A 21478-nucleotide genomic window follows, 5' to 3' on the forward strand; every position below is an offset into this window, starting at 1 on the left:
CCTTTCGAGGGATCAAATTGAAGAAAGACAACATTTCATTTCAACCAAAATGATCATCATGTTTTTGTATAGTAGTAGATAGTTAGTACTAGAGGTAACTTTTTTATAGGATGGAGTATTTTATGCATACTTCACAATGTTATTGCCTTCCCAGCTCAAATGCATTTACCTCATCTCAAAATGTAAAAAGATAGGTGTGTATATCTTTCAAGATGAACCAGGGAAGAGATGTTGCTATTCTCTTAGCTCAACGTACTCTTTTGAAGATGAATAAAATGCGTTGTTTGTTAAAAAAAATAAAAAAAATATGATTTGCTACAAATATGGCATATAAAATAAAAGGAACTTACCTATCATTGATTTTTTTTAACCTTGTTTTGATTGAATAGAACTATAGAAGGAACTTGAAGTCTTTACAGGCATAGTAATGTTAAATTATTTATGGAGGATCAATAAGACCTTCTAAGCTAAATTTCTAAAAGTTCCAAAGAACAAAATTAAACGCAAAAGCATAGTTCTTACTAAAAGGGCCTTAAATCAATAATAAAAACACAAACCCAGATTTCCACGTTAACTTTCTTGGCTTTTCCGCTTTACGGTGAAGAATAGAGTAATAAAGAAATTGCCCAATAAAGAATCATGTACCCCGTGCATTAATGCTTGTACATTTTAAACCAGTACATAACAGCGTGGACGAAGCTATTTTCTTTTTCACCTCTCTTCCCATTCCACCACCATACACCAACGCCACCACCGCCGGCGAGCTCACTCTTTAGCTTTGAATGGTCAATGCCTGCTCAAAAGCGTTCGTACGACACTCCTCCTACTCCTCCTCCGCTACCGGACGAAAAAAACGATGATTCGTTACAAGGTAATCAAAATCACGACGAAGAAGCCTACGACACCGACGGTACGTGTATACATAGAGATGCGTTGTATATAATTATCTGTAGATTCTTATGTTTACATTTTATTTGTATATGCAAACAATTTTCAGCAGTGACTCGACTTTCACTCAGCATATCATGATATTTTTGTGATATTTTGCTCTGTGTTTTGACTTTCAGATTCGGATGGAACTACTTGTTCGAGCGGCGGCGAGAAAGATGAGTAATGCACTCTTTCTCTTTCATTTTTCCATTTGTATATGTTTTGGTGGAATAATGCATTTTATATATACGTAAGCGCGATACGTATACGATTATTTCCCGTTGTAGTTTTGAATTCAATGATGTGATTTGGTGGTTTAAGGACCTTGTGGAATGTTAGAGATGGCGTATAGTTTGAGATCTACTAGTTTTGTTTTGTAATTCAGTTTGTAATTTTGCTTCTCATGAACATTGCTATAAGGAGCTCTGTAGCTTCTTCTTCCCATGGCTTTTTTGTTTTGTTTGGAGGTTGGAGAGTGATTGATAGTATTTGTTTGAAAATGGTCAGGAAATTTGAATTTTGATCAGCTTTATTTTATACATAATATTGTTTGCTTGCATGTGGCATGTCTAGATGCAAGTGGAAGCTATAATTTGCTAGGGTAAATCAAGTTTGGTTGGATATGATTATAAGAAAACCTGCTGCTTGAGTTATTTGAAGATATTGTAGGTTTCAGTCATGAACTTGTGTGAATTAGATTGTGCAAACTCAATTTCTTAGATCTGTTTTGCATAAATCTAGAATACTCCACTCATCTTGTCCTGATTCCATCTGTAACCTGCCATTTCACAAAATGCTCATACACATCTCCTGAATCATTAATCTGCTCTCTTAAATCACATCTTTGTGAAAGCATTTGCGTTGTGATTCCTTATACATGAACTCAGAAAATATAGACTCCTTCCATGAGCAGATTATTGACTGGATTCCAAAATGATGTATTCTTTTGAGCCAAGCTATTCATATCTTGTCATGGTTAAATAGACAGAAATCACTTCCGGATCGTAAACATCCTCTTGGATCTGGAACCATTTCATGATAGAATTAGAATTGACTCCATTTCTTTGAGCAAAACCAAGGGTCCAGCTTTAGCAAAAGACATGGTGTTCATTACTTTCTTCTACGCCTCCCTGTCTAGGATTGCTTAGCATAAATACCAAAATTGTTCCTTAAACTAGAAATTTAGTTATTTCAATAACAAAATTGTATGCTTTGACCAAGTTGTTTTGTTCTTGAATCTTGATAAATTTGGGAACTTCCAGCTCATCACAATTACATAATAATGAATCCTGAAAATGTAGTTTAATTTCACCTCCATCCCCTCTCCCCCTCCCCTCTCCCCCTCCATCCGACATTTGCTTTTTTTTTTTTGTTTTTTTTTGTTAAGTTAATTTCATCTTATCTTTTAAAGCTGCCTGCTTAACAATTATACTCTGTACGTGTATTTAGCTATTGTAGAGAAAAATCTATTCATGTCCCTATTTTTCTTTACGATTTTCATATTATGTACTTTTCCAAAAAAAAGTGCATGTTTCCTTTACAAATTTCAATTTGAAAATTGTGGCAAATATTACTAGTCTTTTATGCAGAAAAATTGCACTGCACTTACTTATAGAATTTCATTTGAATTCTAGTTAAAATAAATGTATTGATGACTATAGTACTTGGTCCTCCTTGATCTGGTGATGGATGTGTGATTACCTAGAACAACTGTATGGGTCATGCAGTTGGCTTCCTAATAATTCCTCCAAAATAGCTAATTGTGTTGCGAATACTTGTGCTTTCTGGAACTTGTGCATTTTACAGAGAGTTAGAGTAACAACTTCAGGAACTAAGATTCGAATCTCAGCAGAGGCGACACTAGGTGAATTCCTTCCATGGGTAGAGTTACCCAAGCGATCTGGTGGATTAGTTGTGGTGCTCGCAAGTTGGCATGTATACCACCATTATCAAAAATACATAAATAGAAAAATAAAATTGTGCTTTCTGGAAAATGTGCAGTTTACAAAGAGAACAAGTATATGATACTTCTTACACATCTATGGAACGCAAAGTTAAAGTTGGTTCCCCTAGTTGATATTAAGTACTGAGCCCATGAAATATTTTTATTCGCCAACCTGGCTTTGGTAGGAAAGGAAAGGAAGCAACAACATGTCTTTTGTGTCTGTTGAAGGAAGGTGCTGAATGAGATGTAATTGCTTTGGTTACTTTTAGTGTTTTTATTTGGTGACCTTAAAATTTCCTATTTTTCTTTCCGGCAACTTGCTCACTTAAGCGTTTCAACTGTTTTTTCAACTTGGGCTTTTGACATTTGGCTGGTGACTGTGAAGAAGTTTTATTGCTGCTACTTATCAATAAAAAATCCTGTAGTTGCTGCACTTATATTAAGTTGAGGCAAATTGGTAATGGGTCAAGCGCCTTAAGTTTCAATGCTTAGGATTCTCCTATGACTTTGACAAGATAAATATAGTTTGACATGACAGTGCAGGCACATCTCAGTTTTTTCCTTGTGTGGATTTGGTAGTAAGCAAAGTTGCTTATAGAAGCATGCAACAATACCTTTTTCAACTAGCTCCTTATTAAGTTACGACCTCGAGTTTTACATGATATCTGATTTAGAGAATGATAGCGGGAGAGAAACTTGTGGATTTTCTCAGAAGGGGGGTATAAATACTTCTCTGTATGTTGTTTTATTCAACTAAAAATCATTACTTCCCCTTCTTTCCAGCTTGAGAGAGGCTACAAAGTCCAGGTGGTACCTTGTTCCTCTTACTTAACCATTATTTACTTCTTAACCAAACAAAGAAAGTAGTGCACATGATGCTTCTTTTACTTTCTCACCTTCTACTATTCCTCCTTTTGCAACCTAACATATAATTCAATAATATAAGCTTTGTAAACTACCGAACAAATTGGGAATAGGGTGCACAACCAACAATACTGCAGAGAATGCGCATATCAGGAAATGCTTATTGTCAATATCAAAGGTAGACTGACTTTTGATAGAAAATAGCCAGATGAATCTCATAACAAAATGGCTCAACAACTTTTTGTTGAGTCAGTCCCTTCTAAGAGTATTCTTGTCGACCTAGGTTAGCGCTAAGGCCCTGTTTGGACAGCTTTTTTGGGAATGTTTGGAGATATATTTTAAAAGTTCCGTGTAAAAGAAAAAAACAATTATGATAGCTGTTGTCTAAAAAGTTTTCTTTTGACGCAAAGCATTCTTTAGGAAAGTGTCTCAAGGCTATTCTTAAATGCTGGAATATTCTTCCAACAACAGATCAGACAAATACATTGCGAAGTTCTCCAAAGTGGCTAAGTGGTGTCTCGTTAACTTGTAAATACATGCTTTTGGAGAACAAATGAAGAAGAATGTTGCAGTCTTTTCTATTAAAGGAAGTGTACATAATCTTCTGTACCCCATAATATAAACTGTGTATTTGAATAAGCGCCAGTAAGTTTGTTCTTATACAAATGAATTACAACCAAAGATAATAGGAGGGCTGGTAATAGTACATCAACGTGGTGTGGATGTGGGGGATGCACTCTGATAGAAACAGGAAAGAGCTTTTCAGTTTTGGTCATGCTCTATGTTTTACTACCACAAACATGCCCTCAAATACTTAAAAGAGAGGTGACTCGATTCGAGTCTGTTAGTGAAGACATTAGATGTTTCATTCAAGATAAAGAAGTTTTAAAAAGCATAAAAATATTAAGCCAACTGGAAGAGAATGGAAACAATTTACTGCTCTGAGAAAGATAGACAGGTAGAAGATTGATAAGGTGTGATTTCAAGCAAATTCAAGTGCTTTCTTGTTACGCTACAAAAGGAATTAAACCTTTTAGTAGGTGTAGGTAATTGTTTCCATTTGGTACATTATGGTTAATGCAAAAGAAGAAGGTATTGCTCCAATAGATCCATACCATTAGTTAAGATTACGCATTTAGCATCTAGGATTGATACTTCTGTTTCATACATCAATTAAGCACAGCTTTCTGGATTGATGATCTATGTACCTAAACTAGTTGGAAAAGGCAACACATTAGTCTAGGTTTTGGCTTAACTGACAATAGTTACATGTGCATACAGATATCCAGGCTAAACCTAGTTCTGGTCATATTTTGTTCATGTTACCTATCAAAACAGTGTATGTTCTAGTAAAAGTTTACTTTTAGTATATAAGATTTTTACTTGGTTTCTAATTTTGTTTGACATCATTGTCCTGTAACGGTGTATCGGAATATATAGCGGCCGGAATTAACCTTTTTCTTTTTGAGAATTTTCTTGATAAGTAAAATCCTTTTCCTTTCAAGAATTAAATAATTTGAAGCTGATATTATTGAGTTTGTAAAGGTTTTTGCTGGTAGAAGATTCTCTTATATTGTAAATTTATCTTTTAAGCATATCATATGTCATTGTTCTGACTACTGACTATGTTTAGTTGTATTTGGTTGGGGATCCATATAAGTTGAAGCCCACATGAGCAACAAATTGTTGAAAAGACAAGGTGGTAATATTAAAATTAGATATAAACATTGGTGTTCTTTTCTCCTCTTTGCCAGTATATTGTTTAGCACTCAAATGTTATGTTATTAATATATGATAGTTTGCAGAGCCATCTGAGTAATAAATACTAAGACTAATATTTTCTTTGGCACCTGCACCTGACCTTTCCTTCTCTTCTGCTGCCGTCCTGTTATACCATCTTTCCAAAGAATACTTTATTGTTTTGCACTTTTTGTTTATCTTATAGTGAACTATTTTTAATTCGGAAATTGTTTGATTATTAAGTTATTGGAATATGGGGTCCTGGATTTTGCTTATTGTGTTTACTTTTGCTTGCTTGCAGGTTTATCACTGTGAGACTTTCAGAAATTCGCAAAGAAGTACAGTGCCCTATATGTTTAGGTCTGGGTCTTTGCTCTTTCTTAATTGCTTTTTTATTATTAATAGAACTGGATACACCTGGAGAGTATTTCATAGGCAAGACGTGTTTATGGTCGTACCACCTTATTAAATACTGCATTTCAAAGAACCGTAAAAAAATGCATGTCAGGATATGTGGTTTTTGGAAGTCATGATGCACATAAATATGCTGCCTTCATTGTCCTTTGCATATGGTAGAGGTTGGGAGAGGGAGAATGTGAAGCTCTCATCTATAGTTATGTGTAAATGTTATGATAGTTCCCCCCCGGGATTACTAATGAATTCCTTTAAGCCCGATATGAGATTCTAAGAAAAGATCACATTCAACTGTTCTACTTATTTTTCTCTATCTAAAAGCTTAAAACTATCTCTAAGTTATTTTTTCATGCAGTTTCTGGATTTTGTTTAGTGAAATGACAAACATGGCTCATTGAGACTGGGAATCTGAGGACGGCTATGTTAAAAATCCTTTTTCTCTATCCAATTTTTGAAAGGCAGTATCAATAAAATGGAGATTTTGGTCGGAAGCAAGGAGTTAACCTACCTTCCTTTTATGTACCTAATGAAACAGCATTTCCAGCTCTATATTATGAAGTAAATGTTTCTCTATTAACCCAATTTGCAGTCTCTGCTTCATCTCTGCAAGAAACTTTGCTAATTGGGGCTTCTCTTTCCTGTTAGGAACTGATATATGTGAAAATATTTTTAAGTTGCCTACATAAAATTTTCCTGTCGTTCAGATTATGATTAGGATCTACTATCTGGATCCGGTACATGCTTCTTCCTGTTGATTGAGGAACATATAATTTTAATGGCAGAGCCATCAGGGGAAAGATATCACTTATCTGAGAAAACATCGTTAACACATATTCACTAAGAAAAGGAGAGCTACATTAGTTCCTGATGATCTAATAGAGGAGCTATTTTAACTATGATTCAAGCTATATGGGGGGATCTCTTATAGAACATAGTGATAAATCTCTGTTTCTGTAATGTATGCCTACTGCCTACTGTTACTTACCGGTTTACCACTGTGACATGGGCAGGCATTATTCGAAAGACCAGAACAGTTATGGAATGCTTGCATCGCTTTTGTAGAGAATGCATTGACAAATCTATGCGAATGGGGTACCTGCTAAGTGCTAAACTTATCTTTCATTAGTTGAGAAGTAACCTGCGTTTGCTTATCCAGTTCAACATGTCAATTATATTTTAGGAACAATGAGTGTCCTGCTTGTCGTACCCACTGTGCTAGTCGCCGTTCTCTGAGAGATGATCCAAACTATGATGCTCTAATTTCCCTTCTATATCCAGATATTGATAAATATGAAGAGGAGGTACTACTATGCTTAAACTCTTGTATGTCTCATGGAAAAGGTCTACCATTGACCTGTTTCAGGCCATGGACTTACTCTTTTGTGTATCACTCAGGAATTGGCTTTTCATGAAGAGGAGAAAGCTCGGAATAAGCAGGTAAGCCAATGCCAAGTTCAGCGTCAGAGCTGTATTCCATGCAGATTATTGACTTCAACAGCAGATCTTCTTCGTTCCTGTAAAATTGTCAGATACGCCCTCGTAATGGAGGTGTGGTTGATTCCACGTGCAATGTCAAAGAGAAGTGTACATTTCTCTCAATATATATTGGTGGGGTTATATCTATTGCAGTGTTGAATTTGGGTGAAGTTTATCCTCTGCTGTAGGGGACTTTAGGTTATTGCAATGTGGACCATTGGGTATTTCGTATTTTTTGAAACACATTGATCTGAATCACCACCTGAATGCCTGCATTGCAGCCAACCGAATCACATGCCTACTCGAGTTTGCTTTTCTTTTTGCACCAATTCATAGTTTTCATACTCTTTGAACAGATACAAGCTTCAATTGCACAGACATTACGGCGACAATCAGAAGCACTGGGAAGGAAACGGACCGCTAGAGCTACAGCAGCAGCTTTTGCGAGGAGATCTCAGGGACGCTATCGAAGTTTAAGGGGAAGAAGAAATTTTCAGGGTGCTGAACACCAGATATCTGATGAGGAGGAAGATGGTAATCATGATATTGGCAAAGATTCTTCCTCTGCTGATGAGCGCTCGATAGAAGTCAAACCAAAACGGTACAAAAAGAGGGGAGGACGGCCTTCTCAGGCTTCAGCAGCTAGTGACGAAAATGATGCAGAAATAAACCAAGAATCACTTGGCGCATGTAGTGGACTTATTCGCTGTTCAGAGATTCTTGCCTGGGGAAAAGGTGGCATGCGAAGTAACACGAGACATGGGGGTCTTGGGGGAGGCACTGGCAAATTTTCCAGGAATAGCCGAGTCTCAAAGCTAATTGATCGTCTTTCTTGTTCAGATGAAAATGAAGGGAAGGTACAGCAAATCAATCCTATGTACCAATTGGATGCTATACTTTTGAATATTTCCTGTCTGTGGTTGAGCCTGAAAGATATTGTTTTCTGAATAGTTCTGTACATTTGAGATGATCTAATACTCCCTCCTTTCCTTTCTACTAGTCCTCTATTTGACTAGGCACACCCCTTATGAAATCATTTATTAAGGGTTTATTTTACTTAGTTACCCTTGTTAATGCTTATTTAAGTTGTAACTAGGAGTGTGGGTACTTAATACTAAGGGTAATATTGAAGAAAATAATAATTCTCTCTTGATTTGCTAAAATAGACAAGTAGAAGGGAAAGGGACTAGTAAAAGGGAACAGAGGAAGTATACACTATTGCTATTTGCTTGTTGCTTTCTATGACTGAGGTGATATAGATGGATTTTTTTGGTTTTGCCATGGATCTTAAAGGAAATATTTTGTTTTCTTTCAGTTGGATGTCAGACTGAAACTTGTTCCCATGTCTGAAGAAGATATACCATGTTTGCAACGACCTTACCTTTGCTGCCGGCCCACTATGGAAGTTAAACATTTGAGCCAAGTAAGTGTACCACCATAAACCTTTTTCACACTTTACAAACCTAAATCATTACCAGGAAAATTTATGTCTGCATGCTTCATTTGAATGTATACTCTATGCAGTATGTAGCACAGCAAACGTCCATAGAAGTCGGCAAAATTGACATAGTGCTGATAAAAGAGCTTAACCCTAGTGACAACTCTTCAAGTTCTGATATCATGGCTATTCCCAAACTCGTTGGAGATCCTTGTATTGAAATCCATACGGTAAACGAGCATCAGACATTAGGGGAAATCCAAGAGATGTGTGGTTTTAACCAGCGTAATCTGGTAAGCTCCCTGTAAGACAACGTAAACTATTCCACAAACATGTCGACAATTTTTTTCTTCTTCTTTTGGGGCAACTATTTTCATTACCAAAATGAAAGAATTACAACTGAAAAAGAAAAAAAAAGAAGACAACACTGGTCTAAAATTGGACATGAAGGCCCAACTTTAGACAATCTTATATTTGATAGTCAAATAGCTGCGTTATATTGTGCTCCTCCTTTAGTCAACACACACTGTTCCTGAAAGATTCCACAATATTCCATTGATACTCTTCTTCTTGGCTTTATCTTGAGTATACTAATTCGCATGCTGTCTTTCAGATCTTAGCATACGGATGCAAGTCAAAGAATAGGACAGACCATGATGAAGGGAAGGTGACCGTGTAATTTGAATATACACAGAATATAATACCCGAAAAGAAGTGTAATTTCAACTGGGGCGTATCTGTAAATCCGTATAGAAAGTAAGTAGCTTAGTAAGGTGTATCATACACAGATGTAGTTCATTATCCAGGAAATAATCCCTTCAACTACATCAGTCAGTTATGCACCTTGAAGTTCACATTAGTGTAACGATTTATTTACCTCTTTATTCACTCGTTTCATGTAATGTGATCCAAGTGCTTAAATATAGCCTTAACTAGCCAAGATTTTGCCTTGGTGCTTCAATTTTTAAGATTAGAATGGTGCTACTTGTGTCACATTTGACTAATCGCGACCATATTGTTCTTTTCTTGGTTATAGACTTATAACAATCATAAAGAGGACTTGAACCTTTCCTTTGCAACTAGTATATGAATTAACCTTAGCTTCTGTCTCTTGCTTAAAGGCATTACAATCCAAGAAAGTCTGCTGATTTATTTCTAAAAGTCTATTCGTAGTCTCATGCTTTGCTAGGAAGGTGCTTATTGAGACTTTTGTTTGCGTCTCTACCTTGTTTTACCCAAAACAGTCTCATTTTAGGAAAACCTTGGGCCATGCAACACATCCATCTCGTGTACGTAGGAGATGATGATCTAATGTCGACGTAGATCAGCCAGTTTTCTCTTTCTTTGTATAACCTTTGGGAAAGGGAAAGGAAGCCATTTTAGATTTCTTTCCTATCCTCTGTGAACAGTTAAAAGGGAATGGTAAACGAGAGTATGGTGGATCTTAACAAAATTGTTCTTCCTTTACTGTTTTACTCGGGTTGCGGGAACAAATATCTCGAACCTTATTCTTTGACAGTGAAATCTCCATTATTTTAAAACTGTGACACTTCTTAACAACAAGTACTCTCTCCTATCCACAATAAGAGGATTTTTTAGTTTTTAGCACTAGAGGCGGACCCAGGATTTTAACATGATAAGACACCACTATTTTGCTCAACCAGTTAAAGGCTTTTAGTGTTCAGGGTGCCAATTACTTATTTATATAATCATTTTCAAAATATACGCATGTACATAAACAAGATTTCTGCCGAAGTTTACGGAATCCGGTGACTCCTCAACACTGCACATAGGTCCGCCTCTGTTTGGTACTCCTTAAGAAAATGCAAATTCCTAGAAGAAAAAATGTATTTATTAAAGTACCCTTAATTAATTATTACCTTGATACATTGGAATATGTAAATAAGGATAAATTTTAGAAAAATAAAATTAATTCTTTTTTGATTATGCAAAATGATACTACTTATTTTAGACAAAAGTAAAAAGACCAAAAGACACATTATTTGACAATTCAATCTCCTACTTTTCCAATGCTTAGAGTGGACAATGGGCCCGTGCCAAGTTTCATAAGAATAATTGTTACTCCAATTGAAAACAGATAAACATGAACTTGCAAAAGGATAATTACGCTTGACCATATAATAACAAAACAAAAACATCACAATATTTATAACAGATATTTAATACACAAAACAAACATCATAACAGTGGTCTACCACAAACATACAGTAGTAGTAGCAGCAGCATTTGGAGCTGGAAAGCCACTGATGGCCATTAAAGCTCAAGTTAGCTTGCGAAATCAAACTAAAACATACTACTAGTTGCTTAATACACAACAGAAATAAAGATAAAAGTCCAGTAATCCATGCTTCATTAGCGAAGCAACTAACAGGAAAAAACACTATTTACATAGGTTTCAATTTGTTGCCACCCAAAAACTCTCAGCACTTCTCGTGATGCTTAGATCTGGTGTTCCCATTGTAGAGCCTGCCATTAAAAATTTAAGAGTTAAGTACTCTAAACTGACGGTGTACGCTATCAGGTTAAAATCGATATATACTCGCGATCTGTAGGAACTGTGATATGATTGAAGTGACAGTGTAAAATACTAACACAAAACCAAATGATACTTCATCAAAATCATTTCGATCATCGTCCATCGATCAGAAACCCAGTAAAACAAATTAAATACTGTATATCTTTCTTTGACAACTTAACAAATTAAAAAGAATATCCCTGTCATCGGAATCCCAGTAAATTTAAGAACTTCAAAAGTTCATGAGTTATGTGATCTGAATCATGTACCGTGTACGTAACAATTAACATACCAGTCATAAACAGTGGGAGCGTTAGGGTGAGAAGGCTTGTCAAAGACTTGAGCACCAATTCTCTTGGTGGCAATATTGCTTCCTGGGTGAAAAACACTCCTCCATACGTTTTCTTTACTTGCCGTCGGTGACGGAGTTGTTGGTGTCGCCGGCGTTCCTGGCGTCGGCGGACCGGTCGGCATCGAGAGAGACCTCTGGTACTTGCTAGATCCTTCTCCAGATTCCCCCCCTACTCCATATTCATAACAAAACATCACATAAATTAAAGCAAGAAAACAACAAATGAAAACTTTAATTTATATATCCAAAACATATTGCATGGCAGCATCTGTTTTAATATATATCCTTTAAAACATATGTATAAGAAACTTCAGAATTTTAATTAAGTCAGTGGATCTATGATTCTGTTTGTATATATACTTTGAGTTTATCTTTAATTAGATATTTATGAGGATCAATTTGAATTCAACGGAACTCATTGCCTGTATATATATTATAGGAGTACTATATGCTTTTGAGAATTATATATAGGAGTACCAGTTTGAACAGTGAGGCTTTTTCGGAGCTTGCCAAGGCCATTATCAGGTTGAGGTCCAGCCATAACATCATCCCATAATTTATCAATCAACACCATCTTCTCTCTGATCTTTCTTTCTCTTACTTCACTATTCTGTAGTCAGACTTGAGTTTTTCTAAGTCTGTGGTGTAAATGCTAAATGTTGCGTGCTCCAATATATAGAGTGTCTTTTGACACTCAAAAATATCTCCTACTCAAATCTCTAACTACAGTTTATCTTTTTTATTTTCCGTACATTAATTGTACTACTTACAAGTGTCAAATTGGAAGGTAGGAAATCCCAAATTTGTTTTGAAAAATCTGATTTGGGTGAAGTTTGGTTTGAAGATGATAATGTATTTGGACATACGTTTTCAAAATATATTTTCCAACTTTATTTCGGAAAAACATGTATATAATTCCCAAGTTTTGGGATTTTGGCCCAATAGCTGATTTTGGGATTTGAAATTTGGGATTTGACCAAAATATGGGCAAAATTTATGGCCAAACATGAGTTTTGAAAATAAATCCCAAATTTATTTGACAAAACTCATGGCCAAACGGAGCCTTAATCAACAGTACCACAATCAATATGGCTGTCTCTTTGTGACTTTTAAGCCTAAGTCATAAATTAGAAATTTTAGCTTTTCGCTTATTTTTAATTATTTTAACTTGAAAATAAATGTTTAAATTTTTATTTTATTTTTATTTAAATACTATAAAATAACTTAAAATTTATTTTGGTTTAAGAACACTTAAAACGGACTCTAGGTTCTATACTCGAGAGCGCCCACCGTTTCCTTCCTATATCTATTGACTATTGGCAGAATAAATAGTACTAAAACTTTTATTTCAAAAACTATTTAATTATAGTATTTTTTTCCAAATTTTAGTGTGTTTTAGCAAGCAAGTGTTGCCTCGTATAGAATAAAAGTCTGAAGAAAGAAAAATTGGAAGTGTTTATTGGAAGCAAAAGGTGGATAAGGATGAAGACTAAGCAAAATTGTGGGACCCATGAGGCTGAGCAGGTTATGGGTTGCTATCCAAGTGTCCGATTATTTAAATTATATATATATATTGTCGTATTCTTTTGGTTATAAAAAGAAAAAATAAATAATAGAACGTGGGGCCACCATGATGGGATTAATTTTGGTCTTATAACAATGAGATATTTTGTATCATTATTGGTTTGGTTTTGGGATCATATTCTATGAACGAGGTAAACAGATCATCATGTTGCGATTTTCACTGACGTTGGTAATTTGATTCGGGTAAAATTATCAACTTTCTAATAATCAAGATTTTAATAGTTCTCTCAGGAAGATTATTTAAGCTAATTAATTCTTCGGTTGTCCTAATTTGAATCTCATTTTTTCTATACTCTTTAAGTTTCAAAATGTTTGACATCAATTTACTAATAATATAATTCTCACATATGCTGGAATTCAGATATTTTTTTCTATTTTATGTTCGATTATCGAATTTGATAGTCATTGAATATGTTAAACTCGGCTTGCAATCAATTGGTGTCACATAAGCAAGAGGAACGGGGTACATTATTGGAAAAATAAAAATGTATAGCCGTTCTCAAAATAATAATCGAAAAATAATATATTATATATATATATATATATATATATATATATATATATATGTTTTGTATGTTACGTAGAAAAATAAGTTTAAATATAGCTAGATTGACAAGTGGTAATTAAAAATAGCCACAGTTTCAAAAGTAATCGAAATTTAGCCACTTTTCATGTAAAGATAAATCTGAACTAAAACATTGTTCAAAATTCGAAAATAATTCCAGCATAATATACTGGAGTTCCAACTTTTTACATGTAAACTTCCAACATAATATACTGGAGTTCTAGCATAATTTGCTGGAAGTTCATACACAAGTGCTCCAATCTCCAGTATATTATGCTGGAACTTTCCGTGTTGCAGCAAAATAGTGATTACTTTTCAATGACTTTGCAAACGCTGGCTATTTTTCAATACCAATCCGAAAATTAGCTAGCCCGTGCTATTTTACCCTTTTTCGGCTATCGAATGTAAATAGTTTCTGGCACGGGCTAAAAAAAAAAAAAAAGTTCTACATTATTACTAGCAAAGGCCTTAGTGTTATAGTCGGACTTAAAAAAAGAGGCCCGTAAGCGTTTAGTGATCGGCCCATCGGAGACCTTATACTCCCGGCACATTGGAGAGACCTTGTACTCCCATCGTCACACAGCATAGATAGTCATTCTCACGGATGTTATTTGAAAATTAGCCCGTATTTATTTTGTTCTAAAATTTCAAATTAAAAATCTTAACTTCAGGACAATTCAAAATATTTTTATCCTGAAAAATTAAAAGAAAATTAAAATTCAAAACGCACCGACTAATTTCTAGACAGTAGTCTTTTAATATGGCTACCTAGTGTCATTTCTACGATAAACTTTTAGTTTTGGACGATCTAAAATGTTGATATTGTTCTGCTAATAATATTGTTCTAAATAATTTACAGAATTTCGAAGAATTCAAATTCATCAAGCGTGTCGACTTGACATTATGGTGTTTTCTCTGTCAAGCTATTTTTCCAACCATTATTTTATAATTTATTCTTTTACTACCGCTAACATAATTAAAACAAATCGAACTATCTTAAACTTTATCCAATCAAATAGTCATATAAAATGAGATTGGGGATTACTAATTATTCACAAGGTCATGTATGAAGCTACTTCCAATTTCATCCCTATCCCTTATGTTATTAACGTATAATTTGTCTGTTAATATTTGTACTTGTCGCAAGACTTTGGGTCAAAATTAGTCGATAACTACGCTGTTCCTTCGAGCTAGGACGGTCCAACAAATGAATCAAGTTATCAGAAAATACAAAACCAAGGGCAACACAAAAATGTCTCATCACTCTCATTTTCAGTTTTACTTTGTAATATCCTCAAAATCATATAACTCCACATCACAGTGATTCAACTGAGAAAGTGACTACCAACAAATGTACAACTAAAATATACCAAATTAGGGTGTGTTTGGTATAACGGAAAATGTTTTCCGTGAAAAATGTTTTCTTGGAAAATAAGTAGTAATCTTATTCATTTTCCGGTGTTTGGTACGCAAATTAAGGAAAATGACTTCTCAAGACAACAACAACAACAACAACAAACCCAGTTTGATCCCAACAGGTGGGGTCTGGGGAGGGTAATCTTATTCATAAATAATTTAGATATAATAAACATGAAGCCATAAACTTTCAAACTAACAACCTTCCGAATCCACAAATTTCATAAACTTTTGAAACCACGGAATTTCGAACCCGTAAACTTTATAATTTCTAAACCCGTAAACTTCCAAACACATAAAATTCCGAACTCATAACTTTGGTACTTGTAAACCGATAAAAAAAAACTAAAACTGAAAAATATATTTAAAAAATATTTTTTCGTGGGGGTGGGGGGTGGGGTGAGCGGCAGAAAATGAAAAAAGCAAAAATTTGAAATTATAAAAAAAAAATAAAAAAAAACATTTTTTTGTCCGGGGGGGGGGGGGTCTGTGGGGTAGGGGTAGGGGGAGAGTGGGGGTGGGTGGTGCAGAAAACGAAAAACAGAAAATTTGAAATTGCAAAAAAAAAGAATAAGGTGATTTTTTTTTTTTAGCGAGAGGGGTGGGGTGGAAGGGTAGTAGGGTGGGTGGTAACAGAAAAACTGAAATTAAAAAAAAAATATTTTTTGAGAGGGGGAGGGGGGAGTTGGTGGGGGGTGGGAAATGTTGAGAAAGAGTTTTGGAAAATATTTCCCTCCAATTGAAGGAAAATGAGTTGATAAGGAAAATATTTTTCAAAACATTTAAGCCAACCAAACATGGGAAAATTGAAAAATATTTTCCGGAAAATGTTTTCATTCGTACCAAACACACCCTTAATGTTGCAGTCAGTTTCAATGTTGGTTCCAAACGGCTCCATTTCTGTACAGAGAATGGAATTTACAATTCTATCGAGGGACCAATGTGTGTATAAAAGACCAGAGTCTGGTATCCCAGTTGTTCATTAAAACAATATCAAAGCAGCAAATATGGCGAAGAAAAAGTCACCAGTTCATGATGCCAGAGATTCTGTATCAGGCGATTCACTCTCCTTTACAGGCTTGGTGTGTATTCAGGATCTACCGCCGGTTCAAGCACAGAGCAATTATAACATCCCTTCATCTCTAGCCAAAAAGGAATCATTTGAATTTGGTCATGTAACTCAGAACACAACAACTGTGTGTCCAATTAATAGTAACTGCCCAGCTGATATTTTGTTCTACAAGGGTCAGCTCTTACCACAGCCGAATCAAGCTCAATCGCTCAAGCAATCTAATTCAGTAGGAAACAACAGCAAGAGATCAGGGATCAATGACTCTAATCTCAACAATGGTGTCAGCCAACACAATAACGGTCATGCCAAGATGAGCACGAATAAAAAAGAGGCAACTGCAGGTCAATCGTTTGGTCAGAAAATTTTACGGTTTGCGACCCCTTGCAGAGATTGCCGTGCCACTGAAACAATTCCATCGACAAAATCACAAGCACTAAGATGATGAAACACAAACATAGTTCCACATTCTGCAATCAAAATGTGTTTGGTATGAACTTCCTAAAAAATGACTTACCATGGACAATGTTTTTCAATATTTCATTGAAGAGTCAATAAAAATATTTTTTAGAACAAATCATTTACTATGTAAGATTGAGAATAATGTTGGCAGATCAACTAGTTTTTTAATTTGATGAAGATTTAGAGTATTAAAGATTGATTGGAGTAGTATATTAGGAAATGAATTTCGCCCAAAAGTGATAAAATTCACATACGGCCGCACTTCTCAGTTTATTTCAAGAGATGAGTTGTGCAGTGTGTTTAAACATTTATGCCAGAAGAGTATGACCGTTACTCAGAGATGAGGTTCCTGGTTTTCCGAAATTTCATCATAATGGGATTCATTTCTCAGATGAACGCCTCTTCCACCTCCAACAGTACAACTAGCAATACTGTATTCATGTAACTGCAAGTCAAAATTATGTTTTGATCGATCAGCAACGAAATACTTATTCCAGCAGCTTGCCGTATAATTACCAAAAATCAGTAAGCTCTTGGATTCCAGGTGCAGCATCTTTAAGAAAGGAATCTCCAAGATTTAACATTCACATGTTCATTAGGCTATAAGACTTCACATAACGCATATATAGAGAGAGACCACCACGATTTGGTATTTCTTGACAAAGTAAGAGCAATATTGTTATGAATCATCCCAAATCAAATATTGGGCCGAGAAGGGTTATTGGGCCAAGAAGAAGCGAGAGGACTAGAAGGCCTTTAAAAAGGTTAATTTGGAATTCAGGCCCAATATATGCAATCGGTTAAAAGTAGAGATTTTTACATTCCTATACCATATAGGAAATCTTATTACCCTCAATGTTTAAGGTTTGATGTAATTACATTTAGCATACCAAATTACCAATTTTATACCATAGTGTATTTTAAGAGTACAATTAATGCAGCGTATATCCCTCCTTAATTCAAGGTACCGTATATCCCACCCCTCCCACGTTTCTCTCTCCCAAACCCTCACCCTCACCCACTTTTAACCAATGAAGACGAAGAATGCTCCAGTTGTGATCCAAAGTTCTCTCTGTAGAGGTTTCAAGAAAATCCAAGCATTCTTTATCTAAGATAGTGTGAAATCCACATACTTGGATCGGTTCTCTGACATGGTCACATCACCTACAACTGCATCATATTCCTGGTTCAAGAAGATGATGATTATTACTAGAAGGAATTTCCCTGGCAATTATTTTTGTTTTTATCTCTTTAGGGGTGTGGATGTTGATTTTTAAAGTTAAAACGAATTTTCGACATAATTGCGTTTTTTGCAGAAGATTTGTAGAAGTTTTAGTTGTTTTTGATTTGTGAAAACAGAAAACAAAGCATCTACAATCAGAATACAAATAATCTACAATTTATCTACAAAATATCTACAAATTTGGTACATTGAATTTTTATATCTCAATTCCCATTCAATTGTAGCTTAATTGGTATTTTCGACATACTTGCGTTTTTTGCAGAAGATTTGTAGAAGTTTTAGTCGTTTTTGATTTGTGAAAGAAAACAAAGCATCTACAATCAGAATACAAATAATCTACAATTTATCTACAAAATATCTACAAACTAGGTACATTGAATTTTTATATCCCAATTTCCATTCAATTGCAGCATAATTGGGATTTTTGACATAATTGCGTTTTTTCAGAAGATTTGTAGAATTTTTAGCCGTTTTTTATTTGTGAAAACAGAAAATAAAGCATCTACAATCAGAATACAAATAATCTATAATTTATCTACAAAATATCTACAAATTGGGTACATTGAATTTTAATATCCCAATTCCCATTCAATTGTAGCATAATTGGGATTTTTGACATAATTGCGTTTTTTCAGAAGATTTGTAGAATTTTTAGCCGTTTTTATTGTGAAAACAGAAAATAAAGCATCTACAATCAGAATACAAATAATCTACAATTTATCTACAAAATATCTACAAATTGGGTACATTGAATTTTAATATCCCAATTCCCATTCAATTGTAGCTTAATTGGTATTTTCGACATACTTGCGTTTTTTGCAGAAGATTTGTAGAAGTTTTAGTCGTTTTTGATTTGTGAAAGAAAACAAAGCATCTACGATCAGAATACAAATAATCTATAATTTATCTACAAAATATCTACCAACTAGGTACATTGAATTTTTATATCCCAATTCACATTCAATTGTAGCATAATTGGGATTTTTGACATAATTGCGTTTTTTCAGAAGATTTGTAGAATTTTTAGCCGTTTTTTATTTGTGAAAACAGAAAATAAAGCATCTACAATCAGAATACAAATAATCTAAAATTTATCTACAAAATATCTACAAATTGGGTACATTGAATTTTAATATCCCAATTCCCATTCAATTGCAGCATAATTGGGTATTTTGACATAATTGTTGTTTTTCAGAAGTATTTGTAGTAATTTTTGACCGTTTTTTATTTGTAGAAAACAGAAAATAAAGCATCTACAATCGAGGAATACGAAATAATCTAACGAAGTTTATCTACAAAATATCTACAAATTGGGTACATTGAATTTTATATCCAATTCCCAATTCAATTGCTAGCATAATTGGGATTTTTGACATAATTGCGTTTTTTCAGAAGATTTGTAGAATTTTTAGCCGTTTTTTATTTGTGAAAACAGAAAATAAAGCATCTACAATCAGAATACAAATAATCTACAATTTATCTACAAAATATCTACAAATTCTACAATATGTCTTCTTCTTCTTCGAGTTTAAATCTGAAATTCAGTCAAAACCAAGTCTAATATTCACCAAAACCCCTCAAAATTGAGATATAAACTCCAAACCATATTCCCGATTATTTCAACAACACTCAATCCAAACAAATAATAATTTTTGAAAACCCAAATTTGAATTCAAAGCTTTCAAGCTTTTTAATGGCTGTCAATGGTGGAAAATATCTGGAAGAATATTTACTTCCATAATTGTAGCGCGCCTAAACAGGAAGATCTGGAAGAATATTTAGTTCCAGATTTGTTGCGCGCCTAATTAGGAAGGAATCAGCTCCTAATAATTGGTATTTAATGAATGGTATATATTTTGTAGAATAACTGTGAACATGGCGGGTAAATATGAAACTATGCACATTTTTGATAATAAGGTTTCATATATGGTATAGAAAGAAAAAAGTCTCTTACAGAAGTACTAGGTGTTAGCAAGGATAGATTATGCAAAGGGTAATTTGGAAACTCCTATCTCTTGGTCTCTCTCCGTTGTCTGTTTCTCTATCCCCTTTCTTTCTTTCATTCTTTATGTAATCTTCATTTTCCTCTATCCAGTTTTTTGAACCGTACCTTGTAATAGCTTCTTCAATATATCAGTAATCAAATCACATTTCTTAGGCTATTGTTATTGAGGGTTGATAACAAATATCCACCAAAAGCACAAGATAGTTTGACTGTATACTTTAATCTAAAACGTATCATCCGAACAGCCACAACACCATCCCCTTGGAAACATCACTCTGAATACATAAGAAACTACCAGAATATATACTTCAAAAGTATAAAGGCAACTCACTGAATATATGAAAATGCATTTACACATTGCTATATATATGCCCACTGACCTGTGAATTTCCTATAGAACACAAAAGGCAACTCATTCAATATATGAACACATCCAACTTAGATAGTTCCTCATTCCATAACTCCATTAATTAAGTTGCAGCACACATTTTAAGATAAGATAAAGTAGGATGTGAAGTTCCAAAATACAAATTTCACACAGCTTTTAGCCTATTTTTGTAAAAGGTATGTCGCCCCACATTCTTTCAACATGTCACAACACCAAGATGTATATAAAAGAAGCATACTCTCTACCAAATGAACATCATCACAATTATATGCTATTGCACACACACAAAAAAAAGAAAAAAGAAATATTAAAAAGGTACTAGAAAAAAAAAGTTTCATTAGATTCTTTAATTCGTAGTACGTTTACTTTTTCCTTATTTTTCATTTTTATGTTCTCCATCAATGCCTGTATGGGGAATGGGATATAATTTAAAGAAGTTGATTAAACTTAAAATAGAAACCAGGTAGGGTTGTTTGCTATAATAAAATTAGAAAACGGTAAAGCTAATACATAATGGACCAATTCATCTGTTTATAGATTACAATATATTTTTGAACACAAATTATGAAAAGGAGAAATTTTGGTGTAACGTTTAAAACACGAGAGAGACTGCATAACAAGTCAAAATCTCACATAGAGATATGTGTAATTCACTCTAAAAAAATACTCCTATATAAAAGGTAAAAGATTGGAACATAAAGCGATATTTGAGCTGTAAATAAGGAAATATAATAATCAAATCCCTTTATTCAGAGCACATCTTAAGAGTTAAGAAACTCAATTGGAGAGGAAATCGGAGTAATTCATGGCAGCTTGGCTCTTTGATTACAATGGAAGGGTCTAAACTGCAAGAGTCGTGGCATTTTGAAGTCTCAAATGTCAATTTATTTTATTCTTTATCGTGGGTAATATCTGTAATTATTAGAAAATCACGGGGCCTAACTCACTTTTTAAATTAAAATTTTCTTTCCACGTTGGTAGCTATTGTCTTCTAATGGAACAGAAGAATATGTAAGAAAGCAGTTAATCGTTCCCGCAGGTCCATGCTATC

At 34.3% G+C, this 21478-nt stretch overlaps 2 protein-coding genes across 2 annotated transcripts; one reads left to right on the forward strand and one right to left on the reverse strand.

Annotated features, from left to right (window-relative positions):
* Window positions 1-606: 606 nt before the first annotated feature.
* Window positions 607-9802, forward strand: LOC109214000 (putative E3 ubiquitin-protein ligase RING1a). The gene is made up of 10 exons (XM_019377853.1): window positions 607-910; window positions 1068-1110; window positions 5781-5839; window positions 6904-6985; window positions 7074-7194; window positions 7289-7330; window positions 7726-8226; window positions 8685-8792; window positions 8894-9100; window positions 9421-9802. The coding sequence occupies exons 1-10, from the start codon at window positions 790-792 to the stop codon at window positions 9484-9486; spliced, it is 1350 nt and encodes a 449-aa protein (XP_019233398.1). The 5' UTR covers window positions 607-789; the 3' UTR covers window positions 9487-9802.
* Window positions 9803-10917: 1115 nt separating this feature from the next.
* Window positions 10918-12354, reverse strand: LOC109214004 (dormancy-associated protein 1-like). The gene is made up of 3 exons (XM_019377855.1): window positions 12173-12354; window positions 11636-11864; window positions 10918-11294 (listed from the first exon to the last, which is right to left on the reverse strand). The coding sequence occupies exons 1-3, from the start codon at window positions 12267-12269 to the stop codon at window positions 11249-11251; spliced, it is 372 nt and encodes a 123-aa protein (XP_019233400.1). The 5' UTR covers window positions 12270-12354; the 3' UTR covers window positions 10918-11248.
* Window positions 12355-21478: the final 9124 nt, after the last annotated feature.

This window comes from Nicotiana attenuata, unplaced genomic scaffold, assembly GCF_001879085.1.
Source record: "Nicotiana attenuata strain UT unplaced genomic scaffold, NIATTr2, whole genome shotgun sequence".
NCBI classification, from domain to species: domain Eukaryota; kingdom Viridiplantae; phylum Streptophyta; class Magnoliopsida; order Solanales; family Solanaceae; genus Nicotiana; species Nicotiana attenuata.